This window comes from Poecilia latipinna, unplaced genomic scaffold (genome assembly GCF_001443285.1).
Source record: "Poecilia latipinna isolate Pla-1442-1.1 unplaced genomic scaffold, P_latipinna-1.0 Scaffold97, whole genome shotgun sequence".
Lineage (NCBI taxonomy): Eukaryota > Metazoa > Chordata > Actinopteri > Cyprinodontiformes > Poeciliidae > Poecilia > Poecilia latipinna.
Window position 1 is genome coordinate 478592 of NW_015112713.1, and position 17493 is coordinate 496084.

General features: G+C 37.1%; 1 protein-coding gene across 1 annotated transcript; it reads left to right on the top strand.

Moving 5' to 3' along the window:
* Positions 1-4402: 4402 nt before the first annotated feature.
* rps19 (ribosomal protein S19) lies at positions 4403-11533 on the top strand. The gene is made up of 6 exons (XM_015026219.1): positions 4403-4478; positions 5976-6046; positions 6288-6388; positions 6551-6734; positions 9168-9222; positions 11476-11533. Exons 2-6 carry the CDS (start codon positions 5976-5978, stop codon positions 11506-11508), a joined length of 444 nt encoding a protein of 147 aa, XP_014881705.1. The 5' UTR covers positions 4403-4478; the 3' UTR covers positions 11509-11533.
* Positions 11534-17493: the final 5960 nt, after the last annotated feature.

Consider the following 17493-nt stretch of genomic DNA (forward strand, 5'->3'; position numbering starts at 1 on the left):
GAAAACCTCAAGAGGAGGTGTGAGCACTTCTTAGGGCGCTGGATGCACAACAGTCACTTCTCCACCTCGATGAGTAATTTTCAGCATTCACAATGATTGGCAACAAGTTTTAGTACAATTTCCAAACGTTAAAGAAAAAAAAAAAAAGGGAAAGTGGAGGAAAATTCATACAGCAGATTTGCTGCCTTGTTATGCGACCTGTCTGTTCAATGTAATTAGTTTGACCTTTTCGAAACATTTGCTGTTAGACATCACTTCAATAGTAGTCATGGTTCGAATAACTCCTATATTCCACTTCATAATCACTTTATACAGTCGTCTCCTGTCTCGCCATCTGAAGTGCTTGGGCAGAATTGATTTACTGACCTAATTATTAAGGTTTAATCCTCTTTGTCTGAATTTTCAATTCAAATTGTAAGTTGGAGTCTTGGAGTGTAATTAATTGTCTGCATTCGTCCATTGATCTCTTACAATTTATGGGGTCAAACTTTTCAGCAACTGGTTAAAAAGATATAAGAAGGTCATAGTTACCCAGATATTTGTGTGATTTCAGGAAGGCAATCAGAAGAAAAAGAAAAGGACTTTTACCTGTTTAAGGCCCTGTGATGAGGCTGATACAATATACAAGGCTCTTATCTGTCTTCTTTAAGTCTAAGCTGTCTTTTTTTTATTTCCCTTCAGGATCTCTGTCCCTTCCTCACGCTGCCTACACCCTCACTGACACAATGAACCTGATTTATAAACCTCCTGCTTATCAACCCACCTTCTATCTCTCTCCTGTCTCTGCAAACATATCAATTGTGTCAATGTTGGAGCACAGCTGCCCTTTCCATCTAAGATGTGCAAAGGGCAACAGCACCTCTGCCATCCAGACAACTATGCAAATAAAGAAGCACAGGCACACACTAAAATAAGGTGAAGCAAAGAGAAGCCATAATCACTCAATTTTCACTCTTTTTTCTTTCTTTCTTAGTTTGGTTCAGTTTGTGTGGGATGGTGGAGATAAGAGCTCTTAATCAGTATGCCTTTTTGTAGGTGGAATGAATGAAGAATCAAATTAAGAACACCTATGCTGCATTCGGCAAAATCTGTCGCATTGAAGAAGCTAGAAAATATTTTTGTGTGTAATCCTGATCAAACTTTTGAAACTCCTATTTCAATTTGCTTAATTAAAAAAAAGAACCCCCCCCCAAAAAAAAAAAAAAAACAAGAGACAAAACAAATACAGTAAGAAATTTATTGAAAGTGACCATAAAACTCCAAACAGGCTGTTTATCAGATAACTGGAGGTTTTGCAACGACAAAAAAAAAAAGAACTAATAATGTTAAAGACTCAGTTGTGAGTAGGACTGGGGTTTGTTTGAAGTGAGTGTTTCCACTGGCAGGAGCATTGCTCCATGTGAGGATGGCTTCAAGAACATCATCACTAGATTGAAATTCTATTAATGTAAATCTTTTCTCTCATCCATCCCCAAAAAACTTTTGAGTTTTTGAGGTGTTCCTTAAGCACCTTTTTAAGGGATACAGCCCCATTGTTATTGGGCAATAATTGGGTTAGTGATCTAAGAGTCTGAATTTGAGCTGTCACTTGATATTCGTAAACCTGATTTTAGGATCTTTTCAAAAAATAGCTGTATGTCTTGGAGCGTCCAAATACACTTTTGAGGTTACTGGTCCTACATTTTTAATTGGCTGATGAACAGCCTGTTTGAGTTTAAATGGTGTTTTCCATCATTTGACAACTTGCATATTTATCCTCTTTCTTCTTTTTGCTTTATAAAACTACAAACAAAATTCAAAACATTGTAAGCTTCTTAATTTCTAATTTCCCAGTTTCAAGATTTTCAGTAGTGTATTTCAAGAGGGTAATTAACTGGAATCAACACTAAAATTAATCCACACTTTACTTGCAGCAACCAGCCTAAACAAGAGGTAAATTTATTATAAATCACAGTAATATGCACTTTGTAATAACTAATTAAGTAAAAGAAACACAATTATGTAAAATTAAAGAAAGAAAAAAATCCTAATTCTATTCTAAAACTAAGTACCTAAGTAATGTCCAGCATAATGTAAAGAAAAAACATTTGTCACAATCAAATCTCAAAAAGGTAAGCAGTCCTCTTTCACATACTTTTCAAACAAAATCCTCTTGGTGGATTCTAAGGTTCATTTTTCATCTCCAGACTCTGCAGAGCTCCTGAAAGCAGCATGGACTGCATGGGTAGGAGACGTCTCACGGGACCGATCAACCAATCAGAAGTGGATTTGGGGTAATTCACATGAGACAGCCAAATAAAAAAAATGTAATTTTTATACATCTTGTTTAGACTAACAAAGTAGCACTTTAGTTATAGTACAATCTCATGACTAAGATCAAAAAATGATCAATTATTTTAAATGTTAAAAAATGTCTAAATTAGCAAAATAATATTAAAACTACTTTAACTTGTATTGACAGACATTCTAGCAAAGCTTTTTGAAAATAAACATTTAGCAAGGCTATCTGCTCCTGAAACTTTCAGATCTCAGGTGTCCACTTATTTAAAACAAAGTGAATTTGATTATATCTAAATTAAGGGCATTTTGAAAGGATTGGAGAAAAGCATTTCTTGTAGGTTGAAAGGATAAGTTGAAAGTGTTCACGTGCACTATAACTCTATATAAGCACTTCAAATTATGGCAAATTAATACAATCCACTGATTTTGAAATATCCAGATAAATAATTAGGAAAAGCACCTTTAACAACAACTAAGGAATAAAGCCTGAAGCAACTGCAATTCTTTATTTATTCTTTAGAAATGTTCATCTTTCATTTTAATGTAATGCAAATGATTTTCCTTGAACCACAGAGTGAAGCCTTTAATGCTCAAAGCCCAAGTCTGTGCACAAATTATTCTACCAACAGCACCATGCTCCAGGCAGGGGCACACTGACCTGAATCAACAAACTGCCTTTCACAAAAACACATATCTATCGTGGAAATGAGGTACAGAAATCAGAATCCTGATGGAGTCTTAAATGTTTGTTTATCTTGGAATTAGGTTCTAAAAGGAGCCTTGTTGAAAAAAATTAAACAAAATTTAATGAGCAGTAAAATAAAACAATGAATTGTGTTTATAGACTTTCACTTTAAAACCCTGTAACGACAAAATATAGCAATGGAGCAACTAAATAAATAATCCCCTTTCAACTGTTTTTTTAATTATTATTTGTTTATGCTCCTAACCGTGGTTGTTGACAGATTATATGTAATTGGTTTATGAAGTCAGAGATTACCATACATAGAAATTAATTACATTGTGACGACATCTATTAAATCTGCAATAACAATGTTGAAATAAAAATTATGAGGTTCATGAAGTAAATTAGATAGGATAATACTTAATTTCACATGTTTGAACTAATTAACATATTGCATTTTAAATTTTGATATTATTTACATTAAACATTGAAGACATGAAGCAATGTTTTTTTATAGTTCAATATGTAGAAAGGGAAAAAAAAACTCATGACACATATTCCATAATGTTTGCATCTATATTTAATTGGATAAAAATATTATTTGAAGTTTAATTGTACTTGAAAATGTACAACCTTCTAAACATTCATTTTTTGCATAACTTAGTTTATTTTGTAAAAATACAATACAATAAACAACTTTGCAACTAAACAGAAAATGAAAAAGAAATCAAAATATTTAATATAAACCGCCTGGATATTATTATATTACAAACTAAATGCTTGCAAGATGGAAAAAATAGCGTGCAACAAATAGAGGTACACAGTATAATGAATCACAATGTCAATATGTACAGTGCCACATTTGCATGACAACCTGATGATAAGTTAATACTCTGCCTGCTTTTCTATATTTACATCTGCAAATCTTTGATTTAGCCTATTTTTCTTAGTTCAAACTGTGATTGGATGGTTAACAGTTACTTTCAAGTGTTGCAACACAGTCTCATTTTAATTTCAGTCTGAACTTTGACTGGGCCATTGTAGCACATCAGCATATTTTGAATTATACCACAATTTCACTGGAGTTCTGGCTAAGTGTTTAGTCAACATCCATCCCAGCTTCAAGCCTTGCTGAAGAACGGAAAATCATCTTGAAAAGCATCACCACCATGACTCACAGTGAAGGTGATGTGTTCATTTCACTATTTAGGTGAATTCTGAAGACATGTTTATTCTAGTATTTATTTACATATGCAAGGATTGAACACAATAGGGATGGTAAATAAAGAAGAATAACTGTCAACTTTCCATATGTCTTTATGTGCCTATTTCACTTTTTTTTCATTTTTATTTTATTTATTATGTCTCAATTGTTTATTTTATTTTACGTAAACTGTTGCAACAGTTGCAGGAGGAAGCACTTTAAGTCTCGCGAGAAAAAACAAGATTTGCCCGTTTCAACACGGCTGGGAAACCCCGTTCCTCCCTCTTCCCTCCGCTGTCCACGAGCGAGGTAAAGCGCTGTTTTTCTCTTATCACATTTATGTTCAGAAATATCTTCAGAACTTATAAGTTTGCCTTTCAGACGCATCTTACTGTGGTATAATGCCTATTTCATTTAAGTGTTTGGTCGTTGTCGTAAATAGTTGAATATGACTCTTAGTTTTTAAGTATTTAAGAGTACTGATTTTCAGTGTGCTGGTAGTAATGGCTGCCCCCATGCTGCCTCATTTGGCCTTCTACCGCAGTTGACTGTCTTACACTCTTAATATATTACGTGGTTACACTATATGGGTATCATAGCTTACTTGGTGAAGCATATGGTTTATAAGCTTTACTGAATAGTGTTTTACGCCAAGTGTGGTAGTAAGCTAACATGCGACTTTGAAGCTAACATGCCGGGTACATCTGTTAGCTTCTCTAAGTGTACTAGGTCTGACTTTGTATAGGCAATAATGCATCTTTGTTTTAAGTTCGCTTTTTAATTAAACTCATAAATATATTTCCCACACTTGTGTCTAATACTGGATAAGCACGATAAGGGACATGATCGGCAAATTAGCCGGTAGCTATAAAGCTAATGCACAGATACTCGTAATATTGTGCGCTTTTTGTCCCTGGTGAAATAAAATTGAATTAAATATTACAATTAAAATCACACTATTACTGTTGTTTTCCAGCATTCACGTGAAGATGATAAAAAATGATTTCACTGCAGTTGATGCTAGCACATGGAGCTTCTTGAACAGGATGCTTGCTGTGTACTGTTAAACCTCAATGGCTTCAGAAGATCGAACATAATCATTTAATGAAAAAATAGAACTAAAAACAAAGAAATAACTTATTGAGCCACCTTCAGCTTATAAATCTTATGATTTTTCTGTCATTTTAAAAATATCCTTAAATCAGTTACCCATTTCAAACCGACATGAAATCACTTACTATATTCCATTGCTTGTCAAATATACACACTTTTGTTGACTCTAATGCAGAAATTCAGTAAGAGCAGTGGAGTTGAGGTGGAATCAAGTGGGGGCAAAGTGTTTATCTATATTGTTGAATATTATAATAGATTTTGTATCATACAGCCATTTCCTTATAGTTCCATGTTTAATTTACACCCTGAAGAACATTGCTAATGCATATGCTGTGTGCAGTCTAGTGTTACATGTGGACGGACCTTTATTGTTCATAGCATTTTTTCAAATGTGATCACTAATGTACTTATGACTACTTGCTATTTTCTTCTATAGTTTGTGATATTCTCAAATTGCTTCTACATTTAATAATAGTCCTAATCCGTATTAACATTTTATTGTATAGAAATGTTGATTTTTCTTTTGTATGCTGTTTTTTTTTATTTGTGTTGAATGTATTGTCTGTGTCCTGTATTTTTGTGATACTGCTATCCGATTTCCTAATTCTGGGATAAAGACATGCATATCTTATCCAGACTCTGATCTAACATTGTACTGTCACGTGTAATGCTGTGATGTTTAAACTCTTGCAGATGCCTGGTGTTACAGTGAAAGACGTCAATCAGCAGGAGTTTGTCCGTGCCCTTGCGGCTTTCCTGAAGAAGTCAGTATTATTTACCTGTTAATAAGATATGCTTATAGATTGTTACTAAATTGTATTTTGCATCTGTTTTTTCTAACTTACACCAGAGTCTTTGTTCTTGTTTTCTTTTCATACCATCATTTGTGGGTTAATTTCCTCTGATTTCTTTGTATGTTTGAATTACTTGGGTTGTTGGAAACTGCTGATGTGAATTTTGAGTAGATGTATCAGATTTGATGCTGATGGTTTTTCTCCCCTTCAGGTCAGGAAAGCTGAAGGTGCCTGACTGGGTGGACCTTGTCAAGCTGGGTAAGCACAAGGAGCTTTCTCCCAGCGATGAGAACTGGTTCTACATCAGAGCTGGTAAGTCTGAATATCTTTTATGATTGAAATCATTTTCTGTACTGTAGGAGAGCAGTCATTTGCATGATTGCTTTTTATGTGGAACAACTTGACTTTTGTTTTAATTTGCCTCTGCATGGGGCTAACAATACCTGATTTATTATTCTTAATCTTTCTCTGCAGCATCTACAGTTCGCCACCTGTATCTCAGAGGGGGTGCTGGTGTTGGCTCCATGACCAAGATCTATGGTGGTCGCAAGAGGAACGGTGTGTGCCCTGCCCACTACAGCGTTGGATCAAAAAATGTGGCTCGCAAGGTGCTGCAGGCTCTTGAGCTCCTCAAGATGATTGAGAAGGATCCCAATGGGTAAGTGATGTTATGCATCAGCTTCTTTTACAAAAATCTGTAAATAGAGAGTTCTATTCTGACTTGACTGCACCTGTCTGTATTTAACGTTTTGCAGAGTTTGTGGATAAAAGGATGAGTGTTTTATGACAAGTTGTTCTGATCACTTTCAATGTGGAGTATTTATTTTTGCTTCAGGAAATATTTCAGTTCAAAGAGATGAAAGCATAGATTATAGATCCTAAGCCGGTTCTAAGTTGCCTTAAAGTTTTGAGGCAAACTTTAATGTTGTACAATTCTATGTAGGATGGATTTATTTTATTTTCATTTTTTGCAGTGAAAGGCACCATTTTCATCAATTTATTATTGTAGCTTGGTTGACGTTGTGGTGATGAGACACAGCCTCCAAATGTTTTTATTTTACAACATTTTCTTGCTCTATGTTGTTGACTTAGTTTCTCCATAATTAAAAGACATTAGTCTAGTTTAAAACTTGAGCTGGTGTCTAAATGCCAGAGAGCTTTGCAGAAATGTCATACTTTCCTCAACAGAAGTTATAACAAAGTCCATGTCATTTTTTGCAGTTGGGACGTGAAACTGATGAGATTTACTAGTATACCTGCATTGCATCAGTGTTAGTGAAGCACTAGTACTCCAGAGTACATAGTTTCTACACTTTGAGCTGAATTAATTGAATGTTTTTAAACATGGTGCTAGTTAATGTGGAAATGCTCTGTATCATTTTACATCAGAAATGTTTAGCACATTTCTGGCTTATTGAATTAAATGTTAGGTAGTTCAGCATTTTTTAATATAACTTAAAAAGATTACACCAAATATGCCGATTCATTTTCCTCTGGAGATAATTCAGTGGATTCTCCATTTGCTGAGGTGAGACTTGGTCTCATTTTGTCAGCTTGTATTTTTAACATTGAGTCGACTTTCAAAAGTATTTATTCTGGCAACTAAACCAGTCCTGATTATGTTGACTGTTGAAGATGCTTTTGCACTCTATGAAATTGAATTGAAAACCTCAGTACGCTATGAGCCAGACAGTTGCAAAACTAGGCTCCACAATAAGGGGAATAAATTAATGATAAAGGTTTATTTGGCTTTGAGCTTGCATATACTTATTTGAATAAATATTTAATTGTTTATTGCAGATGTAGGTTTTAATTAAATAAAATGTACTAAGCCCTTGATTAAAACTGTTGGCATTTCAAACTAAAACAAAATCCAAAAATGTCCAACAGTGTTATTATTGTCATTCTCGGATGTGTGAAGTTTGGTGGCGAGGAAATGATCTTACCAGGGTTGTTTTCAGTAGCTGTTGTCAGCCTCTTGGTTCTTGTCAATGAGCTCCTGATGATTTTCATTCACTCTGCCTCAGTATGTGGGAGCCGGGTCATGTTTTGTCATAGTGCTCCAATAACTGCTGAAAAAAAAAAGACAGAGTAAAGTAAAAGGGGAAAATGAGTACAACAGCTGAAGATGAAATTGTGGATAAAATACTGGCAGTTTGACAGTATTTTGGACATTTAAAACAAAAGACTAATCCTGACATCAGCTGACATGAAATGCTCACATTGTGATACGTTTGTCACCCAGGCCTTTTCAAAACTCCTTATAAAAAGCACGTGTTTTTTTTTCCCAGTTGTCTGCTTAATAACTGAACATTCTGCAGTTTTTACAGCTCTCAGAAAAAAAAAAATTCTGTGTATTCAAAGGAAATGCTTTTTTTTATTTTCCATTTCTGACTTTTGCTATATTCAGAAAGAATGCTTCAGCTTGGAACAGAGTTGCATTTTAGAGCAGCAAATGGGAACCCAGATTACACATGAGCAAAACACAGCTTGTTAACAAAACAGCCTTTGGTTAATGACTGTCTGGCTCTTGATGTTTTTTAATGAAAGCAAAACGGCTTGAAACGAGACGGTAAAAACCAACATTTTATTAATGACTCTGGAGGCAAGTGGAAACAAAATCTAGATTGGACGTCTTGGGGAAAACCCAGAATGCGTCTTCAAACATTTCTGTCCTAACAACCGTTTCTCCTTTCCGTTGTGCCTTCATTGAAGCTAATGCTGCCCTCTGGAAACACTGTTGCTGTTCTCTGACATAAACTGCCAGCTAACTGCCTGTTAAGCAAACACCAATTCTCATCCTTTTTCTCTGAAACTTTTTCTTTCAAAACAGTGATTAAAAACTGCTGTGTTTTTTTAACTGCAACACAGCAATTGAGATGTAATTACTCCGTAAAAACAAAACAATTGATTGTTGTTTGTATTTAAAGCGCACCTGAAGCATAATTGTAAATTAGCCTTTTGAGTTTTTTGGTTCCCTCCCTAGTTTTGCATCTCTTATTGGAGAATTGATCAGTAGTTTACTCTTGTCACTTGGTCTATGGGGTATAAATAAATTCAGAGATTGATCATTCTTTTTCTTCCTGTTTAGTGGCCGAAGGCTGACCCCACAGGGAACAAGAGACCTGGACAGAATTGCTGGCCAGGTGAGAAACACTTTTCTGCATTAATTGTCCCACAATTTACCAAACTCATAAAAAACAATCCAAGAACATAATTTGGTTCTTGTTTTATGCTAAAACTACAGTGATTGCATCTCTAATTTTGCTTTTTATAGCAGTAAAATGAGTGTTTTTGAGTTTTTTCTCTAATGCATTTTACTACATCTTTGGGGGAAAATACATTTAAATCAAAATCAGAGCAGGAAACGTTTTCTGTAATAATTTCTATAAAATGATGACCTTCACACTAGGGCTCCAGTTAAGGATGACGACAAATCTATCAAAAATTTCTTCAATTTGTCAACAGTAATTTTAATCAAGCTCAGCTGTCTGTAGGTGAGAAGTGTCAGTACTGCTCCTTGTATAACTGGACCTTCTCATGCCTGCACCACGGTGGATAAATCACCCTGATGCTTCAGCATTACCATATAAATTAAAATTAGGCCACCAGAGATCCTTTTTCTTGAGCTAGCTCATTTTTGTTTTGATGATCTTCAGCACATCCACCAATAGAGAGAACCTATTGGTGTAAGTTTACTCCTATCAGTTGTACTGCTGTTTAGATGCTCATTCATTGTAGTTGTCCCAGTCGTTAAAACCTTGTTCAAACAACTTCCTGTTTTGCATCACACTTTCTGGAGTCTTTAAAATCTGGAACATATTGAATTAGCTTTTTTTTCTGTCTGGTTAACTACAAGTAAAATAATTTCCATCTGCATTAGCTCAGTTAGTGAAGAATGGAAATTTGTCAAATTTATTTAAATATTGAATGGACAGATATTAGAAATCAAAAATAGTCAATTTGGAAGCTTTTTAGCCTCCTTTAGACCAGGTTTTTAAACAGGTGCTTTGGTATTTAAATTGGGCCAAATTTAGATTTCATAACTGATTCTGCTCACTATGCAACAAATAAAAGGTCTCATATTATGAACTGTGCTTTAAAGAATCTGTTTCTAGTGAAATATAATCTAATCCAGATTTAACAAGAGTAGAGAATTTTAAAAGGACTGATGTGAGTTGGTCCAGATGCCAACCAAGCAGTGAAAAGCCCATTATCACACTGCATGACCCGAGGCCAACTTCACGGTTGTGTGATTTTATCTATTGTGCGACATGCAGACTATAAAGATCAACAATATTTTAGACTCTGCCAAATATGTTATAAAAGCAGCTATAGTTGCGTAACATAGGAAGATGGATCCAGTAGGAATTCTCATTTGCTTAAAATTTGATTTGGTTATGATTTCTCCAGATGTGACCTAGCTTATGAGAGAACAATGTGTGTTATGGGTTTGCAAGTCAGACTCATTGCTGAAATAAAAAGCTTCAATCTTGAACTTCTAAGCATTGTAATGTTATTCCATCCTCAGTTTTTTCAGTAGCTCAATTTAGTGACAAACGGAGTGAAGCATTAAGCTTTTGAAATCATCACAAGGTTGCTGTTGTGGCTTTGATGCTGCGTCGTGTCAACGGCAGGAAGACGCCAGCCCTCTGTGTCACTTTAACATGCAAAGCTTTTCTGGAGGCGCTTGTCCTGGGGCAGATTTTCTTCTGCAGCACGTTATTAGAATCGTTGCCCTTCGTTTAAAAACAAACCCTCACAGTTGGGCCTTGTCAAAAAATCAAGAGAAGCAGCAACGTCTTGACAAGCCAAGGGTAAAAAGGGGTAAACATGAGGAGGGAATTTCATGCTTGGCGAGTTTGCCGTATGGCACCAGTTTTCTCCTTGTTTACCCATACTAATGAGCAGTATGCAGATGAGCAGACCTGAGCCGGCCCCGCCTTCCTGCCTGCTGCACTAAACTTGGCAAGATGTTGGCGCGGCTCAACTTAACTCTCGTTATGTAGCTTCTAATGGCTTATTCATTCATCGCGACTCATCAGAGTCTGCTCTGTATTATAGTATTAATATTGATATTACCCACAACTGTAACAGAACGATTTCTTTTCCAAGATCTGTTCCTCTTAAATCCTTGTGAATTGATGGTAAGTCGCTCCCATGTGTTGCAGGCGCTGTTTGAAACACTATTGCAGAAACTGAAATGGGTGAAAATTAGAAGTAAAATAGATGAACAAATGGGAGATTAAGCAGATGGGAAGTTTGATTAGATTGGAGTTGGAGATTAAATGGTTAGCCATTTGTACCCACCATATGCCCCACTTCCCCAAACTCACAAATTTGTAGTAGGAGAGAGCTGAATTTAAAAATCTAATAACATATTGTTTTCTTCTCCACAGGTTTCAGGCGCAAACAAAAAGTCTGTTCAATAAACCTTTTTTCCTGCACAAAGTCAAACTTGGTGTGTGTATTATTTGATAAAAAAATGAACATTTTAAAATCATGCTCAGCATAAAGCTTTTTTTTTGTCTTTTAGGCAATAAGCTAAGTGCAAGGCGTGTCATTTTCATGATCAAATATGAACCTTCACTCAAAAGCCTAATTGTGGGTGCTGTATTCATTAAATATTTAAGACGTGAACAGAGAGCTGCTCCTTCACTGAGCCATTGCAGGCTCCAGAAAATGGCCAGACATGATTGTTAAAGCAAAGCACCCTCTCTTTCTGTCACATCAGAGCTCTATTGTTGCCACTGTGTTCACGTGTTGCCTCTTTTTCAGCTTGTAGAGATTTGGTTGTCATCCCATGATGAGCAAATGTTTTAAAAACAATAATGGCAGATGATTAGATTTTCAGTAGCAGCTCAGTTTATCTGCAAGTAAAATATACAGGGGACCACAGTGCCACCTGGAGGTGAAAATTACACTTAATTTATTTTAACAAAAGAAATGATCTATTTGCTATGTTGGACTTAAAACTAATTTCATTTCAAATTTTCAAAAACATCTTTTATAGCAATATTATTTTAAATCCATTTATTCATAAAACTGACATGAACATTTTAGCAGTAAAAAAATTTTTATTTTTTTTTATATATATATCTCATTGCAATGTTTCCTTTTTGTTTTGGTTGAGCCATTGTCTGGGTTTGCTTCAGCGTCTGTCTGCACTGCTAATTAAAGCTTATTGAGACGAGGCACGATACGCTTAATTTAGCCGAGTGTCAACTATCCTGTAGAGGGTGCCAAAGCCTGCAGAATATGAATCATCTTGGACAGAGATGCCCCCATTTTCTTTTTAAATATAAAAGCTGTTACTCTTGAACCACATTTTCATGCAGTGATTATTCGTAAGGCTTTTTAAAAATTTGGAAACCAAAACTGAATTAAAAGTGTAAAAGCTGTCAAGATTGGCTAAATATAATGGAAATGAACTGCAGCAGCTTCAAGGGGTGTGGGAAATGCACAAAGTACAGGTGAATGTCTGCAAAAAGGTTGGTTTGGAAATTCAACTCTTACAGGAAATGAATTACTCTTTGTGCTCTATTTAGTTTGTGACTTGCAGCTATTTTAAAGTCGACTCAGATTTTAATAGAATTTGAATTTTACTGCTGAAAATTTAGCCAACTGAATACCACATCCTTGTACTATAATGTATTTACACACATCTTGTTTGGGGCTTCTTTTTCATGAATTACATTAATGTGAAGAGACATAAAGCAGCTTTTAGTTATTGCATTGTTCTGTGACTGGGGTCTCCTCTTCACAATACTCCATTGATTCTCTATGGGCTTCAGGTTCATCAAGCTTGGTGATAACAGCCATCTGCAACTCTTGGATGTCTCTGCCTGAACTAAATAATTAGGTCATTAATTGAACTCTGGAGAATTTACCTGCATACTATGGAGGTAGTTTAGCCATTTGATTCAGGTGTGTTGCACCAGGGATGCATAGAAAAGTTGCAGGACAGCAGCCCCAGGTTCACACTGGCTGTGTGTCGAGGGTTCAGTTATCCTTGTGTCATGTGCATGTTATCTACAAAGTGTTCTCCTTCCTCTCAATTTTTAGCTAATATTGGAAAAAGCTTCAACATTTTTAAAGCAGTGAGCTTTAAAAAATAAACGGCCGAAATTCATCACTTGGTAATGAAAGCAAATCCTTGAAAACCCATTTCAATGTTTGAATTTAATTAGAATAACCAGTGCGAAGGTTGTTAAATTAACATTTGGCATTTATTTATCATCACTAATCTTCCTCATCTGGACTTGAAGATGGAGTTGTAAAGCGCTAGTTTGCATGCATACACGGATGTAATGACCTTACAAACGGCTTATTTAGTTAATTTGAGTGAATTTTGGAGGATCTGCACCGTGAAGCTCAGCCCTCTGCTCGCTCTGTCTGCAAAGCGAGTATTTTCTGACTCCTGTGTTTGGAAGATATTTTATTTGTTGACAGTAAGCCTCACTGTGTTTCCCAGTCTGTCAACTTCTCTATCAATGTGTGTACAGTACACAGTGCATTGTGTGCCATCCTGCTGTACTGAGTGTACAGCTGTCTTTTTTTCCCCCCTATATCAGTCATAACAGTCTGCAATTATTCTGCACTTCTCTGAGAATATATTCTTTTCATGCTGCTATCCTAGCTCCCTCATCCTTCAATCTCCCCTCCTTTCGGCCCTCAGTCCGCCCACTCCCTGCTGTTTTTATTTGGAGAACAGCTGTTTCTAAACACCTGAACCCATCATTGCTTCCTACCTTGTCCGTTCCCCCTCCTCCGGTTCTCGCTACCCCGCCCCCCCATCCTGATTGTGCTTTTTCCTTCTACCCTGTAATTTAGAGGAGGGAAGAAGCAACATGTCCTTGAGTGGAAGATAGAAATGTGTGGAATCTCGACACACTTATTTCTGTTTGCTCCACACTGTCCATGAATGTGGCTGTAGATTTTATCTATATATAGGGAGAGTATATTCCTTCTTTCCAGGCAATTTCCTTTGCAGTCAGTCAGCTTGTTTGTGCACCATTTGTCATTATCAGCAGGCTTCGCTGCTGCTGAGCAATTACCACATTTAACAAATGCACACTCAAGTGGTTAGTCGGGGGCCCTGCGCTGGTATGGGGGTGGCCGCACCTTCTCGCTCGCCCTCTCTCCCTCTCTCAGCCAGGTCTGTGGCAGCCGGAAGCCTGATCACTCCGGGAATGGATGCAGACCTGCCTCTCACCTCCTCGGGGCTGGAAGGCGTAGATAACTAAGAAATGCCTCGCTGCAGCTCAGGCCTCTCCAAATAGAACCACTATCAGGACAGCCTACACACACTGTCAGCCCACAGCTTCATGCCCTGTGGCATGTTTTCTCTGAAGACATGACATTCCCCAGAAAGTTTTCCCGGCATTCCCAGAGCCCTGTCGCATTGAGTCAACGGAGCAGTGGGGGAATGCATATACAGCCCGCCCAGTAAGGATAACAACTCTGCTTCCTGTTTGGGGAATGCAGTGTTTTCTCATAATCTGCATTGTTTTCATATTTGAAGAATGATTCCAAGTTTCAATTTACTTTGTAATTTTAAAAACAAATCATATTTGAGAAGAAAGTTAAGTCTTCCCTGTGCTCTTGATATTGAATCTTAAGCCGTTGGTGGTGATCTAATCCCGAATCGACATGCTGTGCATTTCATGCCGTCTGCAGTGGGTTTGACTTTGTTTGATGGACTGTTTACAGAAATTATGGGCTAAAAGGTCAAAGCTGTTTCACTGAAGAGGTGAGCTTCACTAAGAAAACGTCCCATGTGGTAAAAGTAGGCAATGGTTGGTATGAAATTAAACATTCAATAAAAAAAATGTAGTCATACTATGAAAGTGAAAATCAAGTATGTAAAATGATCTAAATAGTTTACTTAAGAAATGATTCCTACTGCGGTCAAAGTTATTTACAATTACTCCAGTTTGTTAGTTTATTTTTATTTTAGTTTTATGCAGAAATACACATTTGTCTCAACCATAAAACCACTGATAATGTTAAATCAGTTCAAAAATTGAACCATTCATTATATAGAAATGTATATATTTTAGGCATTTTCGGTGATTATGGCTCACAACTAACAAAAACCCAACATTCATTTTACCAGGTGATTTGATTACTAAATTAAACCAATTAAAGATGTTTAAAAGAAACATATGTTGTGACCTAAACTTTCTGATTTCTGACTTGACAGCTGTTTGCCAAACATTCATTGACACTCACCACAAGAGGGGTTAGCTACAAAAGGTGATTAACAAATCAGGGGGCTTTTTCCAAAGCATGTTAAAGTTGGAAAGCTTAGTGTAAGGAAAAAAAGAGTGGCTAAGAATACACAAACCATAAGGAAACTGTAGTCCACATAAGAGTTTGGAGGAGAATCGGATGGTTTGGACGGTGGCTGGAGGCGGTGCCTCAGGAATCACAGGACCCAGTCTAAAAAACACAACTGTTGCTTCAACTGTGGCATTCCTTGTGTTACGTCGTGACTGAGCTAGACATCAGAATGGTTTTACCTCCAAATTAAATTCTGGATTCCATTTGGAAAAGTCGAGAGGAAAAGTGGAGAAACACCAGAATCCAAGCTGCGCTATGCTACATACAGCTGGAACAATTTTGAACCTTTTTCACTGCAAGAAAAGAACATTTATATTCTTTGGTTCAGCAGAAAACTTTTGCTCCTCCACGCTGGCAACTTTTAAAAATCTTTACCTTGATATCAGTAACTGACCCCCGCCTGGACAGAAGTCAGGGTCACACACTCCTCTGCGGCTGCATTTAAGAGCAGCTGATAGATGGATGGTGTTTCATTTTGTGTGTGTGAAAGAAAGACTTGACAGAGGGTGCTATGTACATCTGTCTTCTATATGTGTGTTGCTGTTCATCTGTGTGCTGTCAACTCCAATTCCTCATCCTGTTTGGCCTGAGAGCAGGTGGTGCAAACATGCAACGTGCCGCTCAGTCTGCCTGGCACCACACGGCGCTGTTGCACGGCCCCCAGCAGGTGTGTTTGCACGCTTGTGTGTGTGTGTGTGTGTGTGTGTGTGTGTCAGTGACTTGAGTGTGTGGCTGCTTAGCTTTTGCGTCTGAATCCCCTCCACCTGTCACACAGGGTGGGGTACAAAGGGAGGATGACGGGGTGCAGAACAGATGCTGTCTGCTTAGCCAGCCGAACAGTCTCAATTGCACGGTGTGCAGTATGTGCACGTGTTTATGTGGAAAGCCTGTATTATTTCCTCAGCGTGTGCACGTTCAGAAGCTTAAAAGTCAGTCATACTTTGATGCCTTGGGTGCACGGCTTCTTCGGTGCAGAACAAAAGAGCGACAGAGAGAGACGGCGTGACACCGAACGGCTGTGGAGATACTGGACACTGCAGCTGAATGTTATGGAAGAAACTTAGTGTTTTTCCAGCCTTGCATTTCTCTACCACTTCCACTATCTGTGTCTGTGGGTGAGATGGCATGTCTTCAAAGAAATGCCAAGTAAGTGTCAGAAAGTGTCCAAATCTTTTAAGAACTCGGCCAACAGAGCAGCTTCCACCAGATTCCTGGATGCTCAGCCTAAAAACCCACACATCTCAGATCGAGGTCACTTAACTGGAAAAAAAAAAAAAAAAAGGTTTAAAAATTGTACGAATGTGAAGATGTTAGAGATACTCCTTGGGATGAAACTGTCGGCTCAACTTGCATTTTAAGACCTTCTGCTGAGATTGATTCTGTGTGGGTTTATCATGAACATAAAACTTTTGGCTCAAAAATTGCTCAATTTTTTTTGCGGAGATATATTTAAGGCAAAGAAAGCTTCCGATCTCTAACAAAATTTGTTTTCTTTCCTATTTGCCCCCTGATGTTTATTTTTTCCTATTTTCCATTCAGAACTGGTTTGTGTGCTAGGTAAACATTCTTGATGGCTGCATAAAATTCAAAAACTCTTTTAAGTGATATGGTAATAACTATTTAAAAGCAAGATGAGAAGTGGCAGATAAATATTTTTGAAGGATATTTCATACATTTTAAGATTAGTCATTTGGATGCCTCTAACCATATCTTGCTACCAGTCGGCAGAATTTTATGGGAGATTTGATGTCTATGGTCTATACTTGCAACCATAGCTTGCAATGAGAATTTAGCTGACCTTAATATTTCCTGTTTTATTTTGGTCATTGTTACACTTAGTAACAACGTGTGTGATGGGCGTGTGTATCGGACATTTATAGAAATACGGAACAAATCGCGTCCCGTATTGGTTCAATGCGGGACGCAACATTTGACAGCCAAATTCGGGACGATTCCGTATTTTAAGGGACAGGTGGCAACCCTACATGATGGACGTCAGAAGTAAGGGATTGGGTTATTGAACAGAGTGACAAATAGTTTTTCAAAGTTGTTTGGAGTCTGTGTTTTTTTTT